This window comes from Chelonia mydas, chromosome 5 (assembly GCF_015237465.2).
Source record: "Chelonia mydas isolate rCheMyd1 chromosome 5, rCheMyd1.pri.v2, whole genome shotgun sequence".
In the NCBI taxonomy this organism is placed as follows: Eukaryota; Metazoa; Chordata; order Testudines; family Cheloniidae; genus Chelonia; species Chelonia mydas.
In genome coordinates this window covers 44,372,718-44,398,741 of record NC_051245.2, presented here as the reverse complement: position 1 = coordinate 44,398,741, position 26,024 = coordinate 44,372,718, and the positions used below count along the sequence as shown (strand labels likewise).

At 38.7% G+C, this 26,024-nt stretch overlaps 2 protein-coding genes across 8 annotated transcripts in view; one reads left to right on the top strand and one right to left on the bottom strand.

The window, feature by feature from the left end:
* SCAMP1 (secretory carrier membrane protein 1) overlaps positions 1-16,050 on the top strand; it is a 92,588-nt gene extending 76,538 nt beyond the window's left edge. For all 3 annotated transcript variants that reach the window (XM_037902960.2, XM_043547045.1, XM_037902961.2), the window contains one exon: positions 1,859-16,050. In XM_037902960.2, coding sequence (XP_037758888.1) covers positions 1,859-2,023 — 165 coding nt within the window. In that variant the 3' untranslated portion in view covers positions 2,024-16,050. The remainder of the gene's footprint in view (positions 1-1,858) is intronic.
* LHFPL2 (LHFPL tetraspan subfamily member 2) overlaps positions 3,019-26,024 on the bottom strand; it is a 202,406-nt gene continuing 179,400 nt past the window's right edge. For all 5 annotated transcript variants that reach the window (XM_043547046.1, XM_007066691.4, XM_043547049.1 and 2 more), the window contains one exon: positions 3,019-14,680. In XM_043547046.1, coding sequence (XP_043402981.1) covers positions 14,424-14,680 — 257 coding nt within the window. In that variant the 3' untranslated portion in view covers positions 3,019-14,423. The remainder of the gene's footprint in view (positions 14,681-26,024) is intronic.

The following is a 26,024-nucleotide window of genomic DNA, read 5'->3' as shown; positions in this document are numbered from 1 at the left end:
ATTGATTGATTTAGGTGATATTCCTATAGATCTCTTCCTGCTTTGCTTTACCTGTACTGACTGCATTTCTGTAATATCTTTTTGCTTGTGTTTCCACAGAGACAAAAGATACTGCCATTGTGTGTGTGTGTGTGTATTGTGTAAAACAAAGACACTATTTAGTCTGTGCAAACTGAAATTATCGGGGGGATTTGAGTGTGGGGATAATAAAGACAGGAAGTGGTGGAGAGAGAAGAGACTGTGACAAAACCTGCCCCAGTGGAAGGACAGGTCACACTGCACTGAGATGCCAGGCACTCTGGTTGTAATTTTGCAACATGGGGTGACTAATCAGACTATTAAATAAGTGGCCTGATTTTCAGACGTGCTGAGTAATTTTCATCTGTTCTTGAAGCCGTATCCCTTTGGAAGTCAGTAGGAGCTGCAGGTGCTCTGCACCCTTGAAAATCAGGCCACCTTTATTTAGCATCCTAGCTTTAGGCACCCACATTTGAAAAATTGCATTCTCAGATACTCTAGTGATAGGTGCTATAAAAATTCCTAAGAAAGATGCACTGTAGAAATATTTCCTAGATCAGGATATAGTTCGTAGAACCCAGTTCCTTCTTGTTTGCCTTCTATCCAGAAGGCATAAACTTAGACACACAAAATACCCAAATAAGATATGTGTTGTTCAGATGTATACAGGGGTGGCCTCTCTGTTATCATTCTAGTTTTCCTACCTTATCTTTAAGGGACGGTCATCTTTTGGGGATTTCAGCCATCCTTAAAGGATTCTGTCCTGCTGGTATTTGGGAAGAAGTTCAGAGGTGGCATGGCAGAGAGAGAGATCGAGTGGTTATCTTCTTCCCTTCCAAGAGCATAACCCATTCCAGTGCTATAACTTTTTAAAATGAGTTTCCCTTTCTCCTGTCCTGCTGTTCCTCCTGGCACTGATCTGTCACACTCAGTTCTCTCCCACACACAGTTGGGTTCCTCAGGAATACATGATTATCTGGACATGAGCTATTTACATCTTTATTGATATGGAATAACATTTATGAGAGAAGCCAAATTAGATGGAACTTAAACCTTCATAAGCTTCACCGAAGGAAAGATGATGTTCCCTCTGTCTTCATATCTAATAGGGAATCAACAGGAGGAGGGATGGTGTTTTATAGTAACTAGAGGAATACTTAACTGATTTAGGGTGAGCGGCTGCAAATGTGGATTGGAAGGAAAAGGGAAGGTGTTGACAAGGTCAGAGCATGGATGAGACTGATTCCTTAAGCAACTCCAGGCTAGAAACATGGGCTAGAGCCAGGTCCTATTTTTTTTTATATAGATAGCTGGTTTCTGAGCAGTAGAAAAAAACGTTTTGCCAGTATTACCTGGGGAAGCTCAGGGGATCAATTTTTCCCCATTGCTCTCACTGCATCTCTTGGGAAGCACTCCTCTTCCATGTCAAAAGCTCCTTTCCTTCAGACAGTCAGTATGAAGTCGTCTTAACCCAACTAAGCAATTTGCCTCATGCTGCCAAACCTGCTACCACAGCAGACTAAAGTATACTTTCCATAAAGAGCATTTCTTCTTCTTTTCTTTTAAAGTGTTTAATTTAGGATTTTACCATTTTAATGCCAATTAAAAGGCACATAGGTGTAAAACATCAACAAATGTTTGCTGTTGATGCTGGGGACTAAAGTTCACCTGTTTGATTATCCTCCATACAGCTGCAAGCAGGCAACAGAATCAAATTTCCCCATCACTCTATTCATTTAATTTGTCTAACGACTTTTGATGTGGCACCTACAAATATAGATAAAAAGTGTTATGATCATTCCATTAACTTTTGTTTCTCTCCTCTCCCTTCCTGTCTTAGGTGCACGGCTTATACCGCACAACCGGTGCTAGTTTTGAGAAAGCTCAGCAAGAGTTTGCAACTGGTGTGATGTCCAACAAAACTGTACAAACAGCTGCAGCAAATGCAGCATCTACAGCAGCAACTAGTGCAGCTCAAAATGCTTTCAAGGGTAACCAAATTTAGTGAAATACAAAAATCATTACAGTTCTCTTTGACTATACTTTATTTTCCATCTTATTAATTCTATTCCTAAAGACTTGCGTTCAAAATACACACAGCATATATGTCTCTCCTTCAGCTGTGCATGGGCTAAAACAAGAAAAAAATTCTTGTTTTATTCCTTTATACGTTTATTTATCAAAACAAAAAAACCCACAGCCAACCTTCTTTGCCCTCTTTAAAAAGTTAAATACACTCTAGATATATAATTCTCCATATTTTCTGGAGGAGCAATATTTTGGTGGAAACTTCAGCAATGGATCTGAAATTGATATGGTACTTTCTGTGATCAGTTAAATGTATTTACAGGGTTTTTTTTAGTATTTCACTCTGGAATCTTTTTTTGTTTTAACTTAAGGAAAGCACTCTGGAGCAGTTATCTTTGTTCCTGAGAGCCTGTTTCCCTATTTCTACTGTAAGAAGTAGACTGATAGTTTGAGACTTAGATTTGGCTACTGCTGTGGCAGTTTAAGCAGCTGATGGACAGATATAAGTATGGTAGATAATGTAAATTTTTTTGGGGGGGGGCAGTAGGTTTTTTTATATAAATCTACAAGTTTGCATGAATATTGTTGAGATATTTGGCCATGCTGAATTAGTGTTTTGGTCCAGGATTTATCTGTACCACTTATGATTATAGTGTTGGTTTGTATCCGTTGTCATGGCATACTTTCTTCTAAATCAGAAATGGCTATTGCATAGACAGTCTCGCTGCCAGAATGTGTAATGCCATGTACAGTTAAGAGAAGTTAACTGATGGTTTTGATCAAAGAGCTAAATGATTATATTTGTTATTTTTAATTTCAGTTTTATGTCTTAGGAAAACACATTCTGTTATCAGAAAAATTATCAACCTTTAGAATACTTCCATAACCAGTTGTTTGCCCCCTTTTAAATGCAGTGAAATTTTTGTGGGGGGTGTGTGTGTGGGAGGGATTGTTGGATTTTTCTTTTTTTTCAGTGTCAGTTAGTGTTTACCAGTGGTACTAAATCTATAGCTTGGTCAGTCACTCTATTTACTGCTTGTCCAAAAATCTGAATTTTTTTACAGGAATATTTTCTCTAATCAAACTTTTTAAACTGTGGCACACATACTTGAATTCTTTTTAACGCACCTCAGCCTTCATGTGTGATTTGATTCAAGCTGAATAATGAAAGATTCTTAACTATTTTGAGTTGGAAAAGTGAAATATTTTTTATTTCCATTAAGAGAGAATAAAATTAAATACATTCACATTGTTGAAATGAATGCTTTCTAATAGATTAAACTGATGCACCGTGATTCATGCTGGAACTTAGCATAGTAATTTTCCAAATCCTAATCAGCTCTTGCTTCAAAATCATGTTGCTGTCTATTTAAGGCCATTTGAAATTCCTAGGTAGGTTGGTTGATTGAATGATAATATATGTAGCACTTTGGACTAAGTTTAAAATCGTAAAATGCCAGTTTCAGAAAGTGAGATCACTAAGGATCTGATCCCCAAATCTTACATAAATGCTTTCACTGAAATCAGTATGACTGCTCATATGAATAAGGGTTTGCAAGATTGAACCTTAAAATTATAAAGGCCTAGTGTATACTAGGACATTTGGTTGGTATAACTGTTGCTCAGGGGTGTGAAAAATCCACATCCTTGAGTGATGCAGTGAAACGGACCTAATTTCCTAGTATAGACAGTGCTAGGTCAATGGGTGAATTCTCCTGTCAACCTAGCTACTGCCTTTTGGAGAGATGGAGTGCCTATGCTGACAGGAGAACCTCTCCTGAAGCAGTGCAGCTGCAGCATTTTAAGTGTAGACAAGCCCAGAGAGGGCCTCATGTCCAGAATGTGGCTTGGTTTTGACAGAGGAATTCTTCTCACTTCAATTTATGGATATTGTAAAATAAGACCATTTTTAAAAATACCCGTCGTCAACTTAATACCTGGAGCAGCGTAGCACTTGCATATGTAAGTCCCTGTAAATAAATTACAAGTACAACTTAAATTCGTAATTTAACTTCTCGAAATCCCATTTTAGTAGTGAAGATAAATATGGTAAAAACATATATGATGATCTATACTGAAGTTGTTGTTCATAATTATATTGTTTCCAGATAGAATTCTCTTCACTGTGAAGTAAACAATGCAATTGAAATAACAGTAACAGGAACATTCTAAAGCTTTTCCCCAGCACTTTTTGAAAGTCAGTAGAGGAGGTTTAATTTTTTTAAAAATTTGTTTAATCTTTAATGTTCCATCTGAACTTTTATTTTACAGTTTGCGTTGTGATCTGCTAACGCGTTTCAGGCCTCTCTAGATCCAAGTCCTACTTTAGTGAGTTGTCTTAACCAAATATAAAAATTGTACCAAGGACTTCCTTTAAGGGTGGATCTTAAGCCTGAATTAAGCTTTTTTCTTTTTCTCATGGGGTATAAGAGACATCATCCTCACAGTTAAATTTATTGTCATACTGTAGAATAGTAGATTACCAGCATGTGATATTATTAAAAAGCAACTTGAAACTGACAGGCACGTGCCTAGTTACATTCTTACAGAATATAATACATATGGTTGTTTCCTTTTTACCATGTTTACCTCTGCACTCAAAAATGCATGATGGTACAAAATTAATATATATGAATATTTGATCCAAAGGAAAAATATTCTCATTTTAGATTTGAGAACTGAAGGCTGATGTTCGTTAAAATATTTTTACTTAACTAACAGGTGTTGGTCTATCAGTTAACATAATATGCACCCCACTTAATTTGTCATTTTGTTGTATTGTGGCAAATTTGGTTGAAAGTATGAAGTTTAAACACTGGAATGTCAATAGTCAGTGATCTGTAATTTAGGATTTGGATTTATTTATCCGAGGGATGTTTGTATATTTTGTAAATTACTAACAATGCTCTGCCATCCTAGTGAATGTCATGGTTCTGTAGAAACACACTCATTCTGTCCCACTGCTGTTGCATGTCTGAGTAGTTCACAAGTTTTGTATATTTATTGTATTAACACAAGGTTATAGAATAAAAATACTGTTTGCTCAGAATAGTTTTAAACATAGGGATTTTTTTTAAAGGTCAGGTAAACATGCAGGAAGGCTGCTCTGTATAAAAATGTCATTTGGTTTTTACAATCTGTATATAAATTCTGTAATCTGCTGAAATGGGAAAGTAAGCTGTCCACTATCAGAATAACAAATTAGTATGACTAGACTTGGGCTACTAAAATAGTATGAAGGAAAACTTCAGCAGCGCTTGCAGCACTTTGTATGTGTGCTAGACATTGAAAGTTTAAAAACAAAACCAAATCTCTCTCTCAAAAAAAAGGTGTTTTGTCAGTACGTAATGAAACTACAAGTATTAAACCTTACCTAGGATTTTACTGGAAGTAAATGAAACTTCTGAAAATAATATTGGTTTTGCTACTGTTTATTTTTCTGTTTTCTGAATTGACGCTTCTGTATCAATATTTTGTTCTGCTGTTTCTGTTCTAGTGTTACGGTATAACATTGCTGTCTACTGCTGTTTCATATAATTAGTATGTCGAGTATGTTACTGGATTTATTACCCTCTTATATTAAGGGTTTGTAAACAGCTAACTTGACAGTTGATGTAGACCATTGTACTGTAATAGTGTTTTGCAAATGCACAGTACAGTGATTCTCTTGTTCTAATATGTAGCCAGTATTTTTTCTAGGCAGTTTTCCAATCAGAAGTGACTTGTTCAAGACAGTTGCACACCTAACAGTAGTGAAATTATCTATCACCAATTTTCCCTGTTTTCCTCTTCCTTTGTTACTCTGTATTTAGCGTTTTGGCAGCAGATTAACTTCTTTAAAGGGGCACATTCAACTCTAAAAAGTTTTGGGTATACTATACAACAAGTAATATTTAAAATGGCTAAAATAAAAAGCAAAAAAACCCCACTGTTGTGTATAGTCAGTTATGATAGAGCGGCACTTCCTTGCTCATGATTAGAATGATTACGTAACTGTCATGCATTGCTCCTGAGGAGATTGTATGCTCCCCAGGCTCTGCCCATGGAGGCTTACCAGGAAAAAAAATGGCAGCAGAAAGGCAGAGAATTAGGGAGGGGAAAGAAAGGTGAGCGCTCTCTAAGACCCTTAGAAACAAATAGCAGGGAGGCAGAAAAACACTTACAAAACTTTACATGGTGTCAAGTATCAGCGGGGTAGCTGTGTTAGTCTGTATCCACAAAAACGAGGAGTCTGGTGGCACCTCTAAAGGCTAACCGAATTTTTTGGGCATAAGCTTTCATGGGTAAAAAACCCACTTCTTCAGATGCATGGTTTACATGGTTTGACTTTTAAAAAAATGTAAGGGATGTTTTGTCAGGAAACCTGGAGTTTCAGAAATAAATACAGATGGACAGTTTCCCTTTAAAGCTATATCCTCCTTGGGAAGGAATTTTATGGCTATATTCAGTGTCGTCTTTTCCTAGGAAACCTTGTAAAAACACACATTCTCTCTGCCTGTGTCTGTCTGTCATAAAGAGGCATTAGCTGTAACATTTTTTTCTGGAGAGAGGCAGAAACAACCAGATTTTTAACTGCACATTATCTATGTGTGGAGGCTAGATTTGCAAATGGCGCTGTATTTGCCTCCATTTTTATTTTTTGTTTGAAAATTTTCTTAGTACATCTGTCAGCTCAGTGATTGCTGTGGTTGAGCACTATGGTGGTGAAATAAAACATGGTTTCAGTTATCAATCAGGTTTGTTTTCCTATTGTTAGATCTAATTCTTCCTAGGATTTTGCTCATCTTTGTAGCAGTTAAAGGGTGATTTTTAAAAAAAAGTTAAGCCTTCATTCAGTTTTCATTATTATAAATGCTGTTCAGAAGAATAAGGTCAAAATAATTCTATACTATTTGTTTATTGCTGGCAATCATGTGGACATGTATTCTTGTTGGAAATATTTAACTGTCTGCTTTAAAAAAATAGTCAATTCTCAAGACATTTATAGGGGCTGGGGGGTCTGTCTTATGAGAGTCTAATATGTGTTTTACTCTTCAGTGTACCAGTCCTAGCTGGCTTGGTAAGGTGAACAGAAAACATTCCACTTACAAATCAAGCACTGGGCAGAATGGAACAGATATAATTGAGATACTTCTGTCAAATGTTTCCCTCCAACAAGTAAAGAAGAAAATTAAATTTCAATAATAAATAAAACATAATTAGCTTTTGTGAGGGTTTCTGCTCTGGAGAAAAATGAGATGAATTTACAAAGGAAACAGTACATATCTTTTACTTCAGTAGTGGGATAATAGCTTAGCTATGTATTGGCACTAAAATGGAAATCACGACACATTTCTGAGAAATATTTGAAGTCTAGGGAAGAATAGCTCTGCAAGCATTCAATTTTGTTCCAAAATAAAACCGTTTCCAAGGCCAATTCTTAACAGAAGCATAGACAGTTACTCGCTAAAACTTTTTCACATTTTCATTAGTCATATAGTATGTCCTCAGGTAATGATCGGGTATGGTAAAGTGTTCATTGTACTACCTTAACCTTGTTACTGTATGTATGTTATAACACCACCTCTTGAAGCAAAAGCAAGGAATTCATGTACATGACAGGGCAAGAGCAGTTTCTGTATGTTTGTGCTGGCTTCTGCCTATGGGCTGTCTATGCATAATAATGTTTGTTTGTTAAGGAAACTTTCACATCCTGAATTGGGAAATAAGATGCAAATTTTTGATATTGAAGTTGGATATTGTGCTGGAGCGACTGACCAGTGAGCCCACTGCTAGAACAGAGTTGGACTATAGCTTCTGTACTGTCTTAGTTTAAGGGCACAAGGCCAACACATTGGTGTCTGTCCCTGGGCTGCAGGGAGCACTTCTCTGGATTAGCGGGTTTTACTGCCAGAGCTGGGTGGATAGAGATATATCAGTTATGGTGATCAGCTGGCTCAGAACACTTTAGGCATCTGTGAATTTGCCACAGTTGCTCTTGGAATCCTCAGAGTCTGGCAGTTGCAAAGTGTGTGAATTTTGAGCCTTGCTGCAGAAGCTGCTAAGAAGGTACATAAATAAAATTGACACCAGCCTAGTGAAGTGAATATGAATTACCTGTGCATTGGCCAGCGTGTCAGACACACTTTACCTGCAGTTGTCGTTCTTGGCCCATCCCTGGGGTGCTGGCAGTGCAATTGGGAACTTTTTATAGTATTGGTGAAGGGCTGTTGGCTCCATGACATGTCTTTTTGATGTTTCTCAGGGAAGAATTAGACCATGGGGGTATGTATGATTCTTTGTTCAAAATAGAAGGAAGAGGTGTTACATCTTTTCATTTCAATTACATGTTCTGGAATTGGCTGGGTTGACATGGCTTTTTCTCTGCTACGCTTCCCAGCCAGGCCAACTGAATTTCCATCTCATTACTGTCTCTGAGTATTGCCAAAGGTGGCTAATGGCCATGCATTTATAGCATGGATTTTGTCACTTTTCTGTTAGGTGAAGTTCACTCTGGGACCATCACTCTGAAGGCACAAGTATTCAAGGAACAGCTTCCACATGCAGTATGAAAGGTTTTTTTTAAACTTACTTTGCCATGTAGATACCAACATCTTCAAAACCCTTCTCTCCCTGTAAAGTCTCATGCAGGTTTTTAATATTTTTAAAAAGCAAAGGGTTTACAGTTGCTCTTAGGTGCAGATAGATGAATAGGCAGAACATAGATGAGCCTCTTTAAAGGTATATAATGAAGTTCACCTTGTCCAATAGGTGGAATGAGACAGACACCAATGTGTGTTTACCTGTGGAGCCTCAGTTTTGCACTCAAATATATAATGAAATCTTATCTTATTAGTACCAACCTTTTTAGGGAGTTTTGGGCTCTAACCTTAGGTTAAAGTTATATACCACCTCTTTTGAAAAATGTATTAGTTTTATTTACATACATCAAGCCATTGTACAGTTTTAGTACAGTCAGCAGATGAAATACTTTAGGGACACAGGTTGTTTTGTTTCTCAAATTAACATAAAAAGGAAGAAGCCATAGCTATGGTTATTGATATCCCTTAACATCTCTACAGTGATAAAGTAGTAGCTCATAGGGGATTCTGCTGCGTTGGAAGCTACCTTGCTATCAGTTCTGGGTTCTTCATTTGGAAATAGCATGAGGTTCTAAGGAGCTAAACCCCATGCTTGAGTCCTGTCATGTAACAGAATTAGAAATGTTTACCTTTTCAGCCAGTTCTGGCTTTTCAAGTAAAATAACTGGACCCAACTGCTTTAAAATAGGTGACAGCACAAGGTAGTGCAATTAAAAACCTTTACACTAAGTGTTTGTTTGTGTCAGAAAACTCTTAACAGGTGGCCACCATGTTCAGCAGCACTACACTAGGAGTGAGTAAGCCTGGGTTCTGTTGCCAGTTCTAACCAGTTCCCTACTTCTAAAATGCACATGCTACTTACCCTCCTTTTATAAAGTGCTTTGAAGTCTATGGATAAGAAATAAGTGCTTTAGTATCATAGTATTTAAAAGCCACTACACACACAATTGGTCAGTGTTTCACATGCCTTAAAATCTACTTTTCTTACTCTTCCCACACCAAAAGAGAAACCATGGTAGTTTTATGTTGCAGATACATTAGTTGTTAAAGCTATATTTAATTATAAAATCACTTTTAATTCAACTTGTATAAAAGATTGCTACAATTTAAGATCAGCTGCTTAGTGATCAATATGTAAGTGGTAATACAGTGTCACAATCACTGCAAAATCTCTAATGTAAATTTTCTAAGTATAAATCCCTTAATGTATGCACCCTGATCAGCCTTAAAATACTGAAGCATGTTCAAACTAAGATAGTCCAGAGCTGTGGTAATAAGAATTTAGTTTACAAACTCCACTCTAAGTCAGCTTTAGATAATAAAAACAGATATTACTGGGTACCTAGTCAGTGCTGAAAAACATTACACAAAGCACTGGTCACTCAACAGCAGTACCACAAACAAACAATGGAATGGATAGGTGATTAACCACAGCCTACATTCCTATTCAGTTTTTGCAACATATACAGGTACTGCCCAGTTGTTTGGTGGGGCACTGCCTTCACCACAGAGCCAGTGATGACTCCTGCTGTAGCAGGCTTCCCCCACCATTGGCTTTAAAGAAAATTTGACTTCTGCATTTAAAACTGGGAAATTCTGGCATTGAATACTAATACAAAATTTAAATGATCTATTTGAAATTCCCCAGACCAAGAGGTGCCTAAGTAAGTGTTCGTTAGGCAAAAAGATGGTACTAGAGAACCAGACTGTAGCTATTAGCAATGTTGACGCAGTGCCTAGTAGTCTATAGAGCACATGGAGAGACATCATCAAGCAGTGCTGAACTTTTCAACTCCTAGTTGTTAGATTACAGTGCAGGTGTGCAGCTTCACAGTTGGAATTTAAGGCTATAAATAAAGCAGGCTTGGATTACCCAGATTTGAGTATTTCAAATGAATCTAGAAAAGAAATTTTAGATAAACCTTTAAACTACAATCAATGTTATCCTATTTCCTCTAGCATTACTCTAAAGTAGCAATAAGTTTGTCCAAAAACAAAATTCCAACCACTCTTCACTTGGTAGTCCCTTTTTAAAGCATATCACATTTTAAAAAAAACACTTATGTTATTGCACATCTCACACAAATTTGTGTATATATATTTAAATATGCTATACTCCAAAAATAACTATGGCACTTTACAGAATATATGTTTACAAAGGTGATCAAACCACAGATGTTTAAAGAATATTTCTATCTTTAAAAAAATTTACAAAGTTAGTATGTTACAATTTTGAGGGAGTTAGACAGCTTTTTTTTTTTTTTAAAAGATGCCACATCAAACATTCCTTGCACCTAAGCACATGTACATTAAGAAGCAGTTATGCTATATGGCCCATCATGAAACTAATTAAACATGCCTGAAGCTGACAAAAGAAAAATGATTTTCATAGAATGTCTTGGGAAGGCCACTGTTCTCGTGGAACTAAAATTCAGGAACAGCAGCCATCAAACTTAATGAGTTTTAAAATGTGACCCACTCATTAAGAAAATCTGTATGTAATAATAAAGCCATCTTATCACTTATTATCCTACCATGTCTTCCATCTATGCCAGTCACTGAGTATGACCTGTTGAGTTGATTAGATCAGTATGATGTTATACTAGTACAATAATAGAAGCTGGTCCACTTCCCTTACAAATTCAGAAAAACACATGCAAAATAAATATTTTATGCACAGTACTATAAAACCCAACATTAATATTTTCAGCACTGTAAAAAGACTTAACATAGTTATGGCCTAATAATACATTGTTCACTGCTTTTTTTTAATTCATACAATACATGGGGCATGCGTGGTCCAAACCAGTTCAGTTAAGCACTGCATGACACCTTTGAAAACCGTAATCTGTCATTGATTAATATAGTACTTGGATTTTTAACGCATTTGTGACACTGTATTAAGAGTGTCATGATTTAGTGGCATTGATTTTTTTTTAACAGCATACTATCTTCCTAAAGAAAACCAAATTACAACATTAAAAAAAAGAATATAATTTATCTTCACCCCAATTCCATGTGTTGTTCACAGCACTTAAGACTCCCTTTAGTTAAAAGTTCTGTATCACAGCTGTTTTAGTGCCCCAGCTTGTATTGTGCACATTCCAATGGGTGGGGGGGCTCGAAAGTAGTAGCAGCTGTGAACAAGTAATAACCTTCGTAGAAGGTTCTTACAAGGTTTTTTTATAGGATTCATCCACATACAAATAATATGGTTGAAAATCTGGAGCGTGTGCTTCCTAAGGTATACTTTGTATGTACAAGGAAACATATTTCAAAGGCGCGCAGTTTCAAATAAGACACATTATGATGCCATGGCTACAGTTTTGCTCTAACTCACCAATTTTTGCAAGTGGTTATAATTTGTTTAAAAAGAAATCTTGCTCTGTGCAGACACTTGGCATAAATGGTTCCAGCCCATAGCTTTATTATGTTAAATATTTAAAAGAAAAGTGAGTTACCCGTTTTAAAATCTTGTCTAAGAGTGCAGTGAGATTGGGAGGGGGGGAAAAACACAGGTTTCTCAAGTGTGAATTCTGGATTAACAAGAGGAAAGGCTGGGTTCTCACAATTCAGTGGTGAAAAAGAAAATTAAATATTACCAAGGGGGAAGTTTTGCCCTGTGGCTAGCATAACGCTTTCCACATCATTCTGCCCCGACATCGGGAATGTGCACAGGAGAACAGAGGTGTCAGCAGCACTGCTACATAGGGGTCTTGGATTTGTATTTAAGGAGAAGCAGGGACTCTGGCACTCCAGCACATTGATTATGGCTCACTACTACAACCTATCAATTTAATGGGTCCAAAGTAACAGGTCTGGTTTATCAGGAACAGACCAGAACAAAATTATTCCACTTCAAAACGTAAATTAATTGATTTAACTTATTAGAGAGGCAGCATCATTAGCAGCTGGAGCTTACAAACTACCCATTTATTAAAAAGATAACGACATTGTCTTTTTAAACCTTTATAGTTGAAGCCTGGGCACTCACTAGAATCTCTCACACAGATCAATAATTTCTAAAGAACTGTTCCTGGGAAGGAGACTTCTACAGGAGCGGATAAAGAGTTCAAAAAGCATAGGGACCATATGTGCTCCAAAGAAACCTTTTACATTTAATGGTATAACAATGGTAAGACTGTGCATGGTTAATGCAAGCTGCATTTCCCTCAGCTCTAGGTCAGGAAAGATGCAGCAAAAATAAGAACACAAAACCTTCACATTTCTATACAAATTTGGTGTTCTCTACAACAAATCAGTCTTGTAATCCAGAGGCTAATCATTCTATCTGCAGAAGTTATTTGATTTTTAACATTACAGAAAAATGGATAAACTTGCAGACACCTTTTTAACAATAGGCTCAGCAGCCTTCAGTGCCTAATAGTATTTTACCACCACCATGAAATAACTATTCACTTGATATTTGATTGGAAATTTTAAAACCGTTTATCTGTTTTGTGCTCATGTATCCCCAAGGCAGTACAGTATTCTTTCTTCTAATATGCTCTCAGAATAATTCCAATAACTGGAGAAACAACACAAGTATTATGACTGAACTGAACGCATTTTGGAAAGGAATGTCACTCGTGGCAAGCCATATTTCTGCTTCTGCTGATTGTGCTGGAAATGGGTCCATACCAAATGTGGTTAAAAAGAGTGGGAAAAGGTTTTCCCACAAACATTTAGAATTTGGCATTGTCTCCTGCAGGGTGAACGTCTGTTACAGACTAAACTGGCTCTAAGACACTGGTCTGTGGACTGGGAATGAGGTTTCTTTTGGCAAACAGAGAACTATTGTAATTGTAAACCCAACATACAGTTCATATTTTTACTGAAGAGTGTCAACACTTGTTGGCATTCACAAAATAACCCTGTCAGTTGTGCTGCTGAGAGAATATAGTGTTTTTCCTAAATATTGAGGATTCCTGGGATTTCTAGTAAAGGCACCATTTTTGTATCCAAAGTTCAGTGTTTCACACATTAGATCCTAAAACATTATTTCTACCATTTTTATTTTATATAGGTAAACTCCAGGGTAACGACAGTTCCCCTGGCTCTGCTATGAAACAAACATAATTTAACTTCAAATCTAGCTGCTAAAATATAATGTACCTACCACTTGTTACTGATACTTCATGCCAGAACAAACTAAATAATTTGAGCCCCTACCTCACTTTCTTTACAGTTTATATGACTTTTAGCAAGGTCTTAATGTCAACCCTGTTCTTTGTCATGCATTTAATTATCCAAAAAAAAACCAGTTGTGCTTTAAGTAATTTTAAAACTCATCAACAAGCACCACCATATTAACTATAGTACCAAACCAGATGGCAATAAAACCTTCACAAGTGATTGAAGCCCTTGAAAACAAAACCTGATTAAATAGGCTAGTCCTGTACATAGTAGAAATGTGCTGGCTTTTATTATTTTAATGCAGATCCTTCAAAGTGACCAAGGTGGAGAATGCAATCTGATAAAATCAGAAATTGTCATGTATATTACAATGTTTGTTCACTATATACACTCCCCCGCCTCGCTCTCAAGTTGTATATTCTGCTGAGTCCTGACCATGTAGTCATACCAAGAATTCCCACATATCTACACTCTCTTTGCTTGAGATCCTTCTTTCTCTGGTCCTCATCGCCCAGCAAGTGATAGAATGTTCAGTAGTTCAAGGCTTAATCACACAAATTGTGAAAACAGGTAAGTGGATCCTTTTATCAAGTCATTTAAAAGCAAAATAGACTGAAGTCAGTGTTTCCCAGGCACTGATTGATCTTTTTTCCATTGTATTTAAAGGAGGCAGATAAGGTTTTTCCCCTCTTCAATTTCTTCTTGCACTTTGTCACTAGATGTGGCAATTTCTGCTTGTGCTGAGAAGACGGCACAGATGAATGTCAGACCAGTGCCACCGATAGCTGTGTAGAAGGCCCAGCCCAGTGAGCAGTCTCCTAGTTTATAAGCAGAAGCATAATGTCCACAATAGCTTATTGCCTTCTGGCAGCCCCAGCCTGCAGGGTACAGCATCAAGCCTAAGATAAGGAAGAGGCCTTTAAAAAAAAAAAAGAAGAAGAAGAAAATTTAACAACCTCTATATATTAGACAATATAACATTTTGCAATTATTGTAAGGTACAATGTTCGGTCACACCTGCTCCCCTACAAATAATAGAAATGAGAGATGAAAAACCCTGTTGGCCCATCGTTCCCTGCGGTACACTGCATAGTGCTTTGTTTAAATTTCTAGTCCTTCCACCACTTTGCTGGAGAGAGGCTATTTCACAGTCTAATAGATCTCACTGTCAGTTTTTCTCCTCTTATTTAGTCTTTTTTTTTTTTTTTTTTTTAGCCCTAGCGAACAGGTTAGCCCTAGTTATACACCTATTGTAAAACCCCAGAGTATTTCTGTCTACTTTTATACCCTTCAAATATTTGTGAAGAGTTCTTGTATTCTGCTCAGAGTCCTCACTTAGCCAAGGCACATTTAATCTTTCTTCATATAACAGTTTCTCTAGTACTTAAACATTTTTGTTGTTTTTCTCCAAATTCTCCCATTTGATCCTTGAACTTAATAAGCATGGCCATACTCAATCCAACCAATGGTCCATCTAGCCTAGTCTCTGACAGTGGCTAGTGCTAGAAGCTTCAGAGGGAATGAACAGACCAGGGAAATTTCAAGTGATCCATCCTCTTGTCCGGTCCCAGTTCCTGGCAGCTGAAGGACACTTGGAACATGGAGTTGCTCCCCTGACCATATGTTTAGCATATCTGGCACTTAAATGCACTTTGCAATGCCGGCTACAAAGTCCCATGCGAATGCCTGTTCTCACTTTCTGGTGATATCGTAAATAGGAAGTGGGCAGCATTATCCCTGCAAATGTAAACAAACTTGTTTGTCTTAGGGATTGGCTGAACAAGAAGTAGGACTGAGTGGACTTGTAGGCTCTAAAGTTTGGCACTTTTTTGTTTTTGAGTGCAGTTATATAACAAAAAAAATCTACATTTGTAAGTTGTATTTTCACGATAAAGAGATTGCACGACAGTACTTGTATGAGGTGAACTGAAAAATACTATATCATTTTCACAGTGCAAATATTTGTAACAACATGAGCAGTATACACTTTGCATTCTGTGTTGTAACTGAAATCAGTATATTTGAAAATGTACAAAAACATCCAAAATACTGAATAAATTTCAGTTGGTAGTCTGTTGTTTAACAGTGCGATTAAAACTGCCGTTAATCGTGATTATTTTTTCGAGTTAATCACATGAATTAACTGCAATTAATCAACAGCCCTACTAAGAAAGGGTATTTTCTTTCAAATTATTTTTTGAATTTTGCTTGGCATGGCACTTTGAACATGCAGGATGTTTTTGTTCAATTATGTGTAGCAAATTTATTAAACTGCACATATCAATAATAAGATTTTAAATATTACCTGATTTTTTCTGTACAGTAACTAACTCCTCACTTAAAGTCATCCCGGTTAACCTTGTCACGTTGCTGCTCCATTAGGGAACATGCTCGTGTAAAGTTGTGCAGTGCTCCCTTATAATGTCCTTTGGCAGCCGCCTGCTTTGTCCACTGCTTGCAGAAAGAGCAGCCCATTGGAGCTAGCTGGTGGGGGCTTGGAACCAGCGTGGACTGGCAGCCCCCCATCAGCTCCCCATTCCCTGCGCCGGCAGCCGTCCAGCAAGTGTCAGCAGTTCAGCTGTCCCTACCCCCACTGCCATGTGCTGCTCCCCAGAGCCTCCTGCTTGCTGTGCGCGGGGGGGGGGGGGGGGGAGTGCTAATTTCATGGTGTCCCCCTCCCCTGCTTACTCCATTTCCATAGAGCGGGGGGGAGGGGCTGTGACAGGGCTCAGGATGGAGGGAGTTTGCTGGCAGCAGCTGCTGTCTCAACTTGTTGATCTACTTAAAAAGGCATCCGATGAAGTGAGCTGTAGCTCACGAAAGCTCATGCTCAAATAAACTGGTTAGTCTCTAAGGTGCCACAAGTACTCCTTTTCTTTTTACTTAAAAAGGCAGTGTACTTAGTGTGGGGTCAGCATATTTAAAGGGGCAATGCACATCTCTCTCTCTCTCTCTCTCTCTCACACACATGGTGTGTGTCTCCATCTGCCATGCTGTCTCCCCTCCCTCCATTCATGCTGCCTTGTAGAGTGTGAGGCTACATTAACCACAGTGTGTTAACCCTTGAGGGCTCAGCTGATTGCTAGTTCATCATTTAGCAGCAAGGCATTCCCTGGGAAATACCCCACCCTCTGACTTCACCACCTCGACCAAGCTTCACAATCATCATCGCTGTGTACCAGTATTAAATAGCTTGTTTAAAACTTATAGTGTGTATATATATACACACCCACACATATACATGTGTGTGTGTGTATAGTCTTTTGTCTGGTGAAAAAATTTCCCCAGAACCTAAACCCTCTTCCCCCCCATTTACATTAATTCTCAGGGGAAATTGGATTCTGACATCATTTTGCTTAAAGTTGCATTTTTCAGAAACATAACTACAACATTAAGCAAGGACTTACTGTACCTCTAACACAATGCCTTTTGGGAAAGACAAGTTGTAAACAGTGCTATCACTGTAAAAGTGAATCCAGAGAAAGTTTAGTTTTCCACCTACCTCCAGCATTAATTCATTCCTATATTTCTTCCAACCCTGAAATTTCCACTAAGTTATAAATCACAGCCAGTCTTTGTTTATTCCGCAGTAAATCTTCAGTGCAAGAACAGATGTAAGGACTAGTCCCTCTCACATTCAATTCAGTTAATATTTTACATGCTTTAGTACATTAGATTTTCTTAATTATTGTTGAAAGAAATTCAACCAGCTGTGAAAATTCTCCCTCAGTGAAAATAAACTACAGTTCCCAGGTTTTTAAACCATTGAATATATGACAATAAAATGTCTATAAATGTCAGTTGCATCACAAAAGAAAGTCCTTCATGAAGCATTTCTTAAATAATGATGGGAGAGCTATTGCATGAATGAACTGTAAACTTATTATTCCTCGGGGTAGTGAAATCTCCCAGTGAATGATGGCCATTCTTAGTGAAGGGATTTCTTCCCCATTGTATACGCAGTAAGAAACAATGACAAATTTTATGTAGTGCTTCCTGTCTGGTGCCTACGGTACATCGAGTATAAAGTAGTGCTTAATCTTAGGCAGATCTGGATAAGCTGTGCTTTCATCATGCTGAGCCCACCAACCATTTCAGACTAAACACCAACAATTCCCTTCCTTTAGTCACCTGCACTTTCCTGTTCAATGTGTAACCAGATGACTAAACAATATTTCTTCTTATTGTACAACTAATGTGTCGCAGTTGCTATTTCTTTTAGTGATCAACAGCAAAAGTTCACTAATCATGATTTTCAAATAGTGTCTAAGCAGCCAACACCATGTGAGTTTCTAAAACTGCATCAAGGAAATACTTTGTTTATATGCCCTAGCAAGAACTGTTAACTACACATTTGATGTCTAGACCATTCTGTACCAATATTTAATTTACATCTATCTCCACCTACTGGAAGAAGAGCCCCTGAAAATGATAAAATTGTTTCTTGGCATACATTTCTCAGATCTGAAGAATTCCTACCCGAAGCTCATGCTGCTGAAGCTGTTGTACTGTTCTTGTGTGTACTCTGCCTGGATTTTATGGAAAACTAAATACCAATTTGGTCTCTTCCTCTGAGGTTTTAGCCTTAATGTCTCTGCCACTTTGAACACCTCAACCAAAATCTGGTTTAATACACAATGCTACAATACTTTGCTTTAGCTGATCTCAAATAAATGGCCTAATCCTGAAAGGTGCTGAGCACCCTCAACTCCCATAGCACTACCAGTCACCTTGCTTTAAGGGGAGAGCAGATTTCTGAAAAAGAAAGATAAAGTTGACTATAACAATTAACTGAACTGGGACTGTCTTGGAAAAAACTGTGAAGGGTCAGTTTTCTCTGCTTGCTAAAAACAAGTAAGTTGTCATGTCCCAGACTGGTATTACCAACACTCGAGAAAGTAAAAATTCTTAAGGTGTTTTCCCCTGCCAAATCACCTTTCATTCAATTTCAGTAAACATGTAACATATAAGACATTACCTCAAGAGTTCCACCACTTCCTTATTTTTAAGACATATCAATGTTTACCATCCTTAACGACTTTAATATTAATGTCTGTGTCCCAATTGTAGGAAAGCTTAATAAATGTTTGTTTTTTTTATTTTAAATGTATAGCTACGACAAAATAGAGCTCTTTAATGTCACATAGAGGCACTTCATGCCATATATTACAGCATAAAAAGCTATTGGCCAGCCAAATAGATCCATCTCTGATCTCTCCCAGCTAAGAAGGCTGTAGGGGTAGCAGGTTCAGGTGGGTAGAGAGTCGGAAGAGTCTCTCATGTTGTTTCCTTTTGCTTATCTGAAGGAGTAGTGGTTAACTATTCTACAGACCTACTGCCTTGACTGCTCCTGCTGGTTAAGAATCCAAGAAAATTGTGACAAAAATACAAAAGAACAAGTAAAAGAAACATAGATGAACCAGGAAGAGCCAATATCCCACTTATTCCTTAGTAGACAGGGTGGCTTAGTAGTCTAGCATCAGGGTTCAAATATTTGGTGTCTCTAGAAATAAAATCCTGGCAGGGTCAACAGAGAACCTTGTCCTTCCAAGTTAAGTTGAATGGCATGCAATTCAATACAAAGGGTATTTCAGATAAAAACTTTCACACTAGAAGTCCTGATCCCATGTATTGTTACAAAACCACATGAGAGCATGCACAAAATCAGCCTCAGCATTACAAAAATATGTGTATGGCCATGCTGAGAAAAGCAAAAATACGTATTAATGTCTCCCCCTCCTCCCTGAAATGAACACAGGGTCAGTGCAGGATCAGTTCAGATGCTCATCCAACCCTTCTGATACCAAAACCAAACCCTACAACTGACAGACCCTGGCTTCTCTCTACCTGTGTTCTGCTAGGAGAAATGGGGGTGGCCAAAGCCTATGACCCTGCAGCATTTGCAAAGGCAGGCCCACTTCCTCCCCTCTAGTGTCCATATGGGGTCACTTAACCCTCTACCCGTCATCCGACATCATGTTTTCCCCCTCCTCAACACCCCTCTTAATAGTCCAGACTCCACTAAGGGTGGGAGGAGGAGGATTGCTGATGGCTCCAAAGCAACTGACTTTGTTCTCTTGCATGGTTGGCTGCTCAGTGTGCTGTCTGCATTCTCTCCTTCCTGCTCAGTGACCAAGGGAATCAGGGTGTGCATCTGGAGAAGCCAGGCATTCAAAGCACAGTGCCTTCACTGGCTGCCAGGGAGAGAAGCACTCAGTTGCCCATCCCATCTAGATGCAGCCTGGACAGCAGCTTCTAGCAACCAGGAGGGGGGGGAAGGCAGCTGCCTGTTAATTACGTTAAGCCCGACAGTGTCCATGCCTGGTATGCCCTTTCTGCAAGTTAATTTAAATGTTTCTACATTTGGAGGAGGAGAAAAACAGCCTTTTCTTTGGTTATCTTCCATTGCCACTCAACTCTGCAGTGTAGTTGCACAGCTCGCAGCTCCCACACCATTGCATTTGCTCTGCTTCCTCTGATTTGCATTCTGAGGGATAGGCCCTGGGACACACATGGTGCTCCTGCACTGTGAGCATCAAGGATATGGAAGAAAGGAAGTACGAATGGGCAGAGAAGGCGGGGAGGGATTCAATGGAGGGAGACAGGAGAAACAACACTGGGGCCATCAGCAGTATTCTATACTGGATGGTTGAGAGGTAGGAGCCTTATCATCACAGCATTTCCAGAGGTTTGTGTACGTTCCCCTCACCTGTCACAATATACTTCTACTCATGCAGCAGAGCACACTACTGGCCTCTGCATCAGGTAAATTCAGTGGTTTCCATGGTTAAATTTGTGGTCTTGGTTTATTGATTTGTATCTCAGACAAACAGAGGCAGTCACACGTGAACAAAAAGCAATTGCAGACTAGTCTGCGGCCAGATTGTCAACCAGAAAAATTACTCAGAAAACGGTAAATTCTCATTAAACATTAATTTCCTACACCAGCCTCCACACTGCAGCATGAGGGCCCTGATATTTCTTAATAAGCAACCTGTTAGCATGAAAAAGAAACATACCAAACACCCATTTACTGCAATTAGTTTGAAAACAACCATTAAAATATTATCCAATGCCATGATGCTGAGAAGGGATAAAGCTCAATGGATACCCAGCAGCCCGGTAGCACCTAGGACCAGAACCCCACTATGCTAGGTTCTGTACAATCACAGAACAAAAAGAAGGTCCCTGCCTCAAGAGCTTACAATCTAAGTGTAAGACAAGAGAAAAACAGATGGATACAGACAGTTAGGGAAGTACAAGGAAACAATGAGACAGTACTGGCCAGTGTCACAAGCAGTGGTATCAGCATGCCAGGTTTTTTAATAGACATGATGCAAAAGAAGAATTTTAAGGCGGGATTTGCAGGAGGATAACGAGAGAGATGTATGGAGGTTTCTGAGGAGCTCCTCCCGAGTGTGAGGGGCAATATGGGAGAAAGCACAAAGGTGTCTGAAACTTTAACAAGTTTCAGATGAAGGCTGCCATCGTGGGCTGATCAGAGGCACGAGATGACATACTGATAGTCAACGTGAGATGGTAGGTAGAGTGGGGATAGGCTGTGACAGCTCTTGAAATCAAACATAAATAGCTTATATAAGTAGCCACTGGAGGGATCAAAGGGAGGGATGAGATTGTCAAAGTGACGGGTTAGGAAAATGATGTTTGCAGCAGAATTCTGAATGGATATGAATAAGGAAAGATTGCATTTGTCAAGGCCCAAGAGAAGGACGTTGCAGTGACTGAGATGGGGTACTTTGTTGAGAGTTTTAGCTGTGTGAATGGATAGGAAAAGACAGGAAAATATCTAAGATGTTACACAGAAAGAATCAGCAAGGATTTAGATATAGCATGAATATGGGGACCTAGAAAGAGGTCTGAGTCAAAGATGATGCCCAGAAAATTGTAGGATGGGAAGGGAAGGCAAGCTCGGGAGAGGGAAGGTCACATCATATTTTGTCAATTTTCTCTTGGAAGAAATTGGCGAGAGCCTGTGTGGAGAAAGAAATGGAGATAGGGGCATGGCTGAGTCTGAGGAGTGAGTCACAGATTGTGAAAAGGTGGCTGAGATTGAGGACATGGGATTTAATAAAGTTGGAGATGTAGAGTGGCTTAGCTAAGGAGATGGCAAAACTGAAGGAGGAAAGAATAAATTTGTACTGGAGGAAGTCAGTCTGGTCACAGGCTCTCCACCAAAAATACTCTACAATGTGAGAGCAGAAGCAGCCAGAGCTCCAAGCCTACTAAGCCTGGTTTAGGTCACAAGTCAAACCTGTGCCTTCCTTAGTACCTGTGCCAAAACCTATCTGCTGTTGCCATGACTCTTCCACCCAAGAGCACAGCCAGCCAGAAAATGTAGCTATTTCTATGTAAAGTCATAAACAACACCCTTCTTTCCTTCCCAAGCTCAGCATATCACCCTGAGAGTGCTCTCCAGCTCTATACATATAGCTAACGAGCCTCGCACTGTAGTACCTAGGCACAGGATTTCAATCCAGGACTCCTGGTTGTTGGTATCTAATACTACTTTCAAAGTGCACAGTACTGTTTTCAAACCACAGATTCATAAGTACACAGGTTGCACTTAAAACTATCTATCAGCTTGAAATTTTTTAGCAGCTTGAGATACATAATAGGGAGTATCAGTAAAAACAGCATTAGCTTCAAACCCCCTAACAGCAGCCCTGTTTTAAAAAACTATATGAGTGAAACTTTTTTAGTAAAGTATTTAAATTGAATTGTAAAGCAAATTTTTAAAAAGGTGTCTAGGGTGACTCTAGCATACATTTACATCCACAGAGAATAGCAACAAAAGAGCACAGGCTCTTGGTTTCTTGACTAAATCTGCCCTCTCCATAGACTAAAAACTGTTCTAACCCTGACATTTTGGAATCTGGCTTCAATTAAATATTAAGTCTGCACTATACAGATTTATGAGCAAACTCAATAAATAAGATTAAAGCATTTAAATGTTTGTTATTCATAGAAGAACAAAGCTCATATTTGAGTTCTGTAATTTTGTCAGCATAATCAAATCAAGCAACAATGATCTTCACTCCAAGACTAACCTGGCTACAAGATTAAGTAAATATTAATGATGATTTTTTAAAAAAAATCAGCTATTTACACCCTTATCCTAGTGTATTTGTCTAGCTGCCAGTCTCCAAGATACAGAGCACAGCATGTAATTCTGGAAAGTAAAAACTGATTCCTATTCTGAAGCTGAGTTTCCCCTGAAAAAGCCTTTTGTGTTCTTGTGATAATTTACAGCTTCAAGTTAACATCCAAACTGCCTCTGCACACGTAGGTTTGCAAGAAGAAATGTACAAGCTAGTTGAAAACTTATCCTAATGTGTCTGTCTCCGTTACCATTTCATACAATATTTTTAATCTCCTTGTTTAGAAAATTTGTTTATACAAATTTTTCTTCGTCAAATTTCTTTTTTGTTATCATTTGCCAACTTCGTGTCACCCTCCCATTGGGATGTCACAAACCAGAGATGAGGGTTATGAGGGAAGGTTATGTACTACAGTCCATTCAGCAAGATGACTACAAACAAAACTAGAAAGCTCAAAGCTACAATACTCTCGCGCACCATGGCCAGGAAACCTGTGCACATACAATGAGCGCTCTGATTTAAGACTCTGATATAAGTCTGTTTCAACCAAGAATACTGCCTCATAGTTAATTGGGGGATTTTACCCTGAAATCTGAAATCTGCCTGAAATCTCTGCCTGAATAACACTTGCTTATCAAACTCAAAATCTCTGGCTTCCAAAAGAAGCCTTAAGAAGTGGAAAAGGCCAGTTCATTATTTAGATTGCTTCTACTCAGAAAATATACTGTGGTTTAACATCATGTAAACATCAACCCTTCTATATTTGGATGATCTAAAAGCAAACACTCCACCCCACCTCAGAACACAAAAACAAAAAACTCTAGGTTGCTGCATAAAATTATCAGTACCCACAGAGCATAATGTATTTTTGTGAAACTGAATCTCTTGAAAAAGACATAGCAATGCTTTGCACATTAGTGTTGCAATCTTCCCCCTTCTCCTTTGGTTAAGAATTTTTTTTTTTTTCCTGAAGACACAGAAACTGTGATAAATTTGTTACTCAGGATTTTGATACAGTTCAGTTGACGCAGGCTACCATTGTGGAAAAACAGCAATTTGATTAACAAACTTCAGCACTAATTTGTCACAGCGTGTGCTAGTCAGCATTTGGGGTAAGATCTGAACTGCAGCAGAACAGCCGTTTTTTGGTGACGTAAAGCAGATCCCCTGGCCTGACCTCGGAAAACAACCCCTTAGGAATGTAGTTACCCTGCTGTTTATTTGGATAAGTGGAGGCGCACTATTTAATTCTGACAGAGTCTCCCATGCAGCTGCTGTTGTGCTATATTAAACACAGTGTATATTAACAAAGCCAATTTCCATTGCAAATCCTGAAACTATCTTCTCATTCCCTAAAGAAATTGTGAAAAATCTCTGAACTTGAGGAAACAGGAAATTAACCAGATGTGATCAATGAGGTGGCAATGTAGCAAGTTCCCAAGGAACAGAGCTACACTACTGCATTTTTTTAAAAGAGGAGAAAGAAAAAAGGGTAAGAATGTGTGAGGGGATCATTCGCCCATAAAAGCATGGGGAGGTTCCATCAGCACTAATGGTATTGACTGCATTCATCCCCTGCATACCGATGGGAGATTAGATCTCTAGCCCCAAAGGCATTTAACCGACTAGAAAAAGTAAACTTGCCTCCATTACTCAATGTCACACTTGCACTCTGTCAAAACATAAATGGCACACATCTGGATGTTTTTCTGTCTAGAATACATGCACAAATCAGCAATCTCAATTTAGCCCCAAGAGACCACGCGCATCAGGAAGCTTTTTCAGACACATTGGGTTTTCTGACATAAACAATGTCTGTGAAGGACTCCACCAACCTGCAATTAACAAGTTCTTCTGCTCCTGCTAATCACTCAGGTACTGAGCAGTCAACTGACAAAGAATTTGCAGTATAGCCTCCTGCTCAGCAGCTCTGGCTCTAGACAATACTTCCTCAATTATAATTTATAAATGATCTACTTCTATTTAAAGCTGATTATATCAAAACTGTGTGGGGCTTTGAGACTGGTGAACCCAGTCACAGAAATCCAAATCTGAGAGGAAAAAGGTGGGGGAATTACTGGACAAAACCTTACAGTATTCCAAGCCCTGAATGAAGATTCTTAACGAGAAGAAACAAGCTAAATTATCTGGAGCACTGTGAAATAACCAGTCCCTCAGACTTTTGTGCACAGCAGATCTCTCTGAATCTAGAGAGAAAACTAAGAAGGATCCTGCTATTGTTTGTATTTTAATTCTGTTCCAAATCCAGACTAAGACTTTTGTGTAGATAGACCATTACAGCATTTCCCTGAAGGGGTCCACCATGTTCCATCAGCAAATTAAAGGGACTTGAAAAATTGAATTTCTTTCTGAAAATGCTGTAACTGTTACTGTAACCCAGAGCCCCTACATTTATTGTAACTGACAGAGATTAGAGGGGGAAAATTATTCCCACTCTCCCACCCCCGACGCCACTGTGCGTATAGTCAGTGTCACACTTTTGTTCCTGGTGCATACCTTCTCCAGGTCTGCAAGAAGGTGTTCACTGGTAACAGCAGCAGCAGAATTGAAACAAAGAGGACAGACAGCAAGAAGCAGGCAGGTGTGTGGACACTGGACAGCAAGAAAGGGAAGAGTATGAGGCGCAGCGGTCCTGAACACCTTTGGTGATGTTAATCACCAAAAGACCCTTCTAAACATAAAATAGGGAAAGAAAAGCCCGTAACAATTTCAAAGAATCAGTCAATGTAAAAAAACCCCACATTGACAGTGTCCATTTAACTCATAAAACTGAGCTCAGGCTTACAAAGGCAGCGTGGAGACTTAGGACTGTTGAAGGGGAAGCTGCTATGCAAAATGCTACTCAGCAGATTGCTCAGCCTACTTGACTGATAGGAAGGAGAGACCCACTAATTAATTCCAGACTAGTGGAGCCACATGCAGATACAAATACATCTGGAACAGCTTCCACCTGAGACAAGAGACTGACATGTTTAAAATGGTGGCCAGGCAAATTCTCGAAACTGCTTAGAATGTTTCCAAAATACCTTTATAAAGTCCCTACCCCATGTGACTATCAGAAGAAAAAGAAATACCTTCACAGTTCCCTTCTTCAAAACAGACTGACCAAGAGAATAAACTC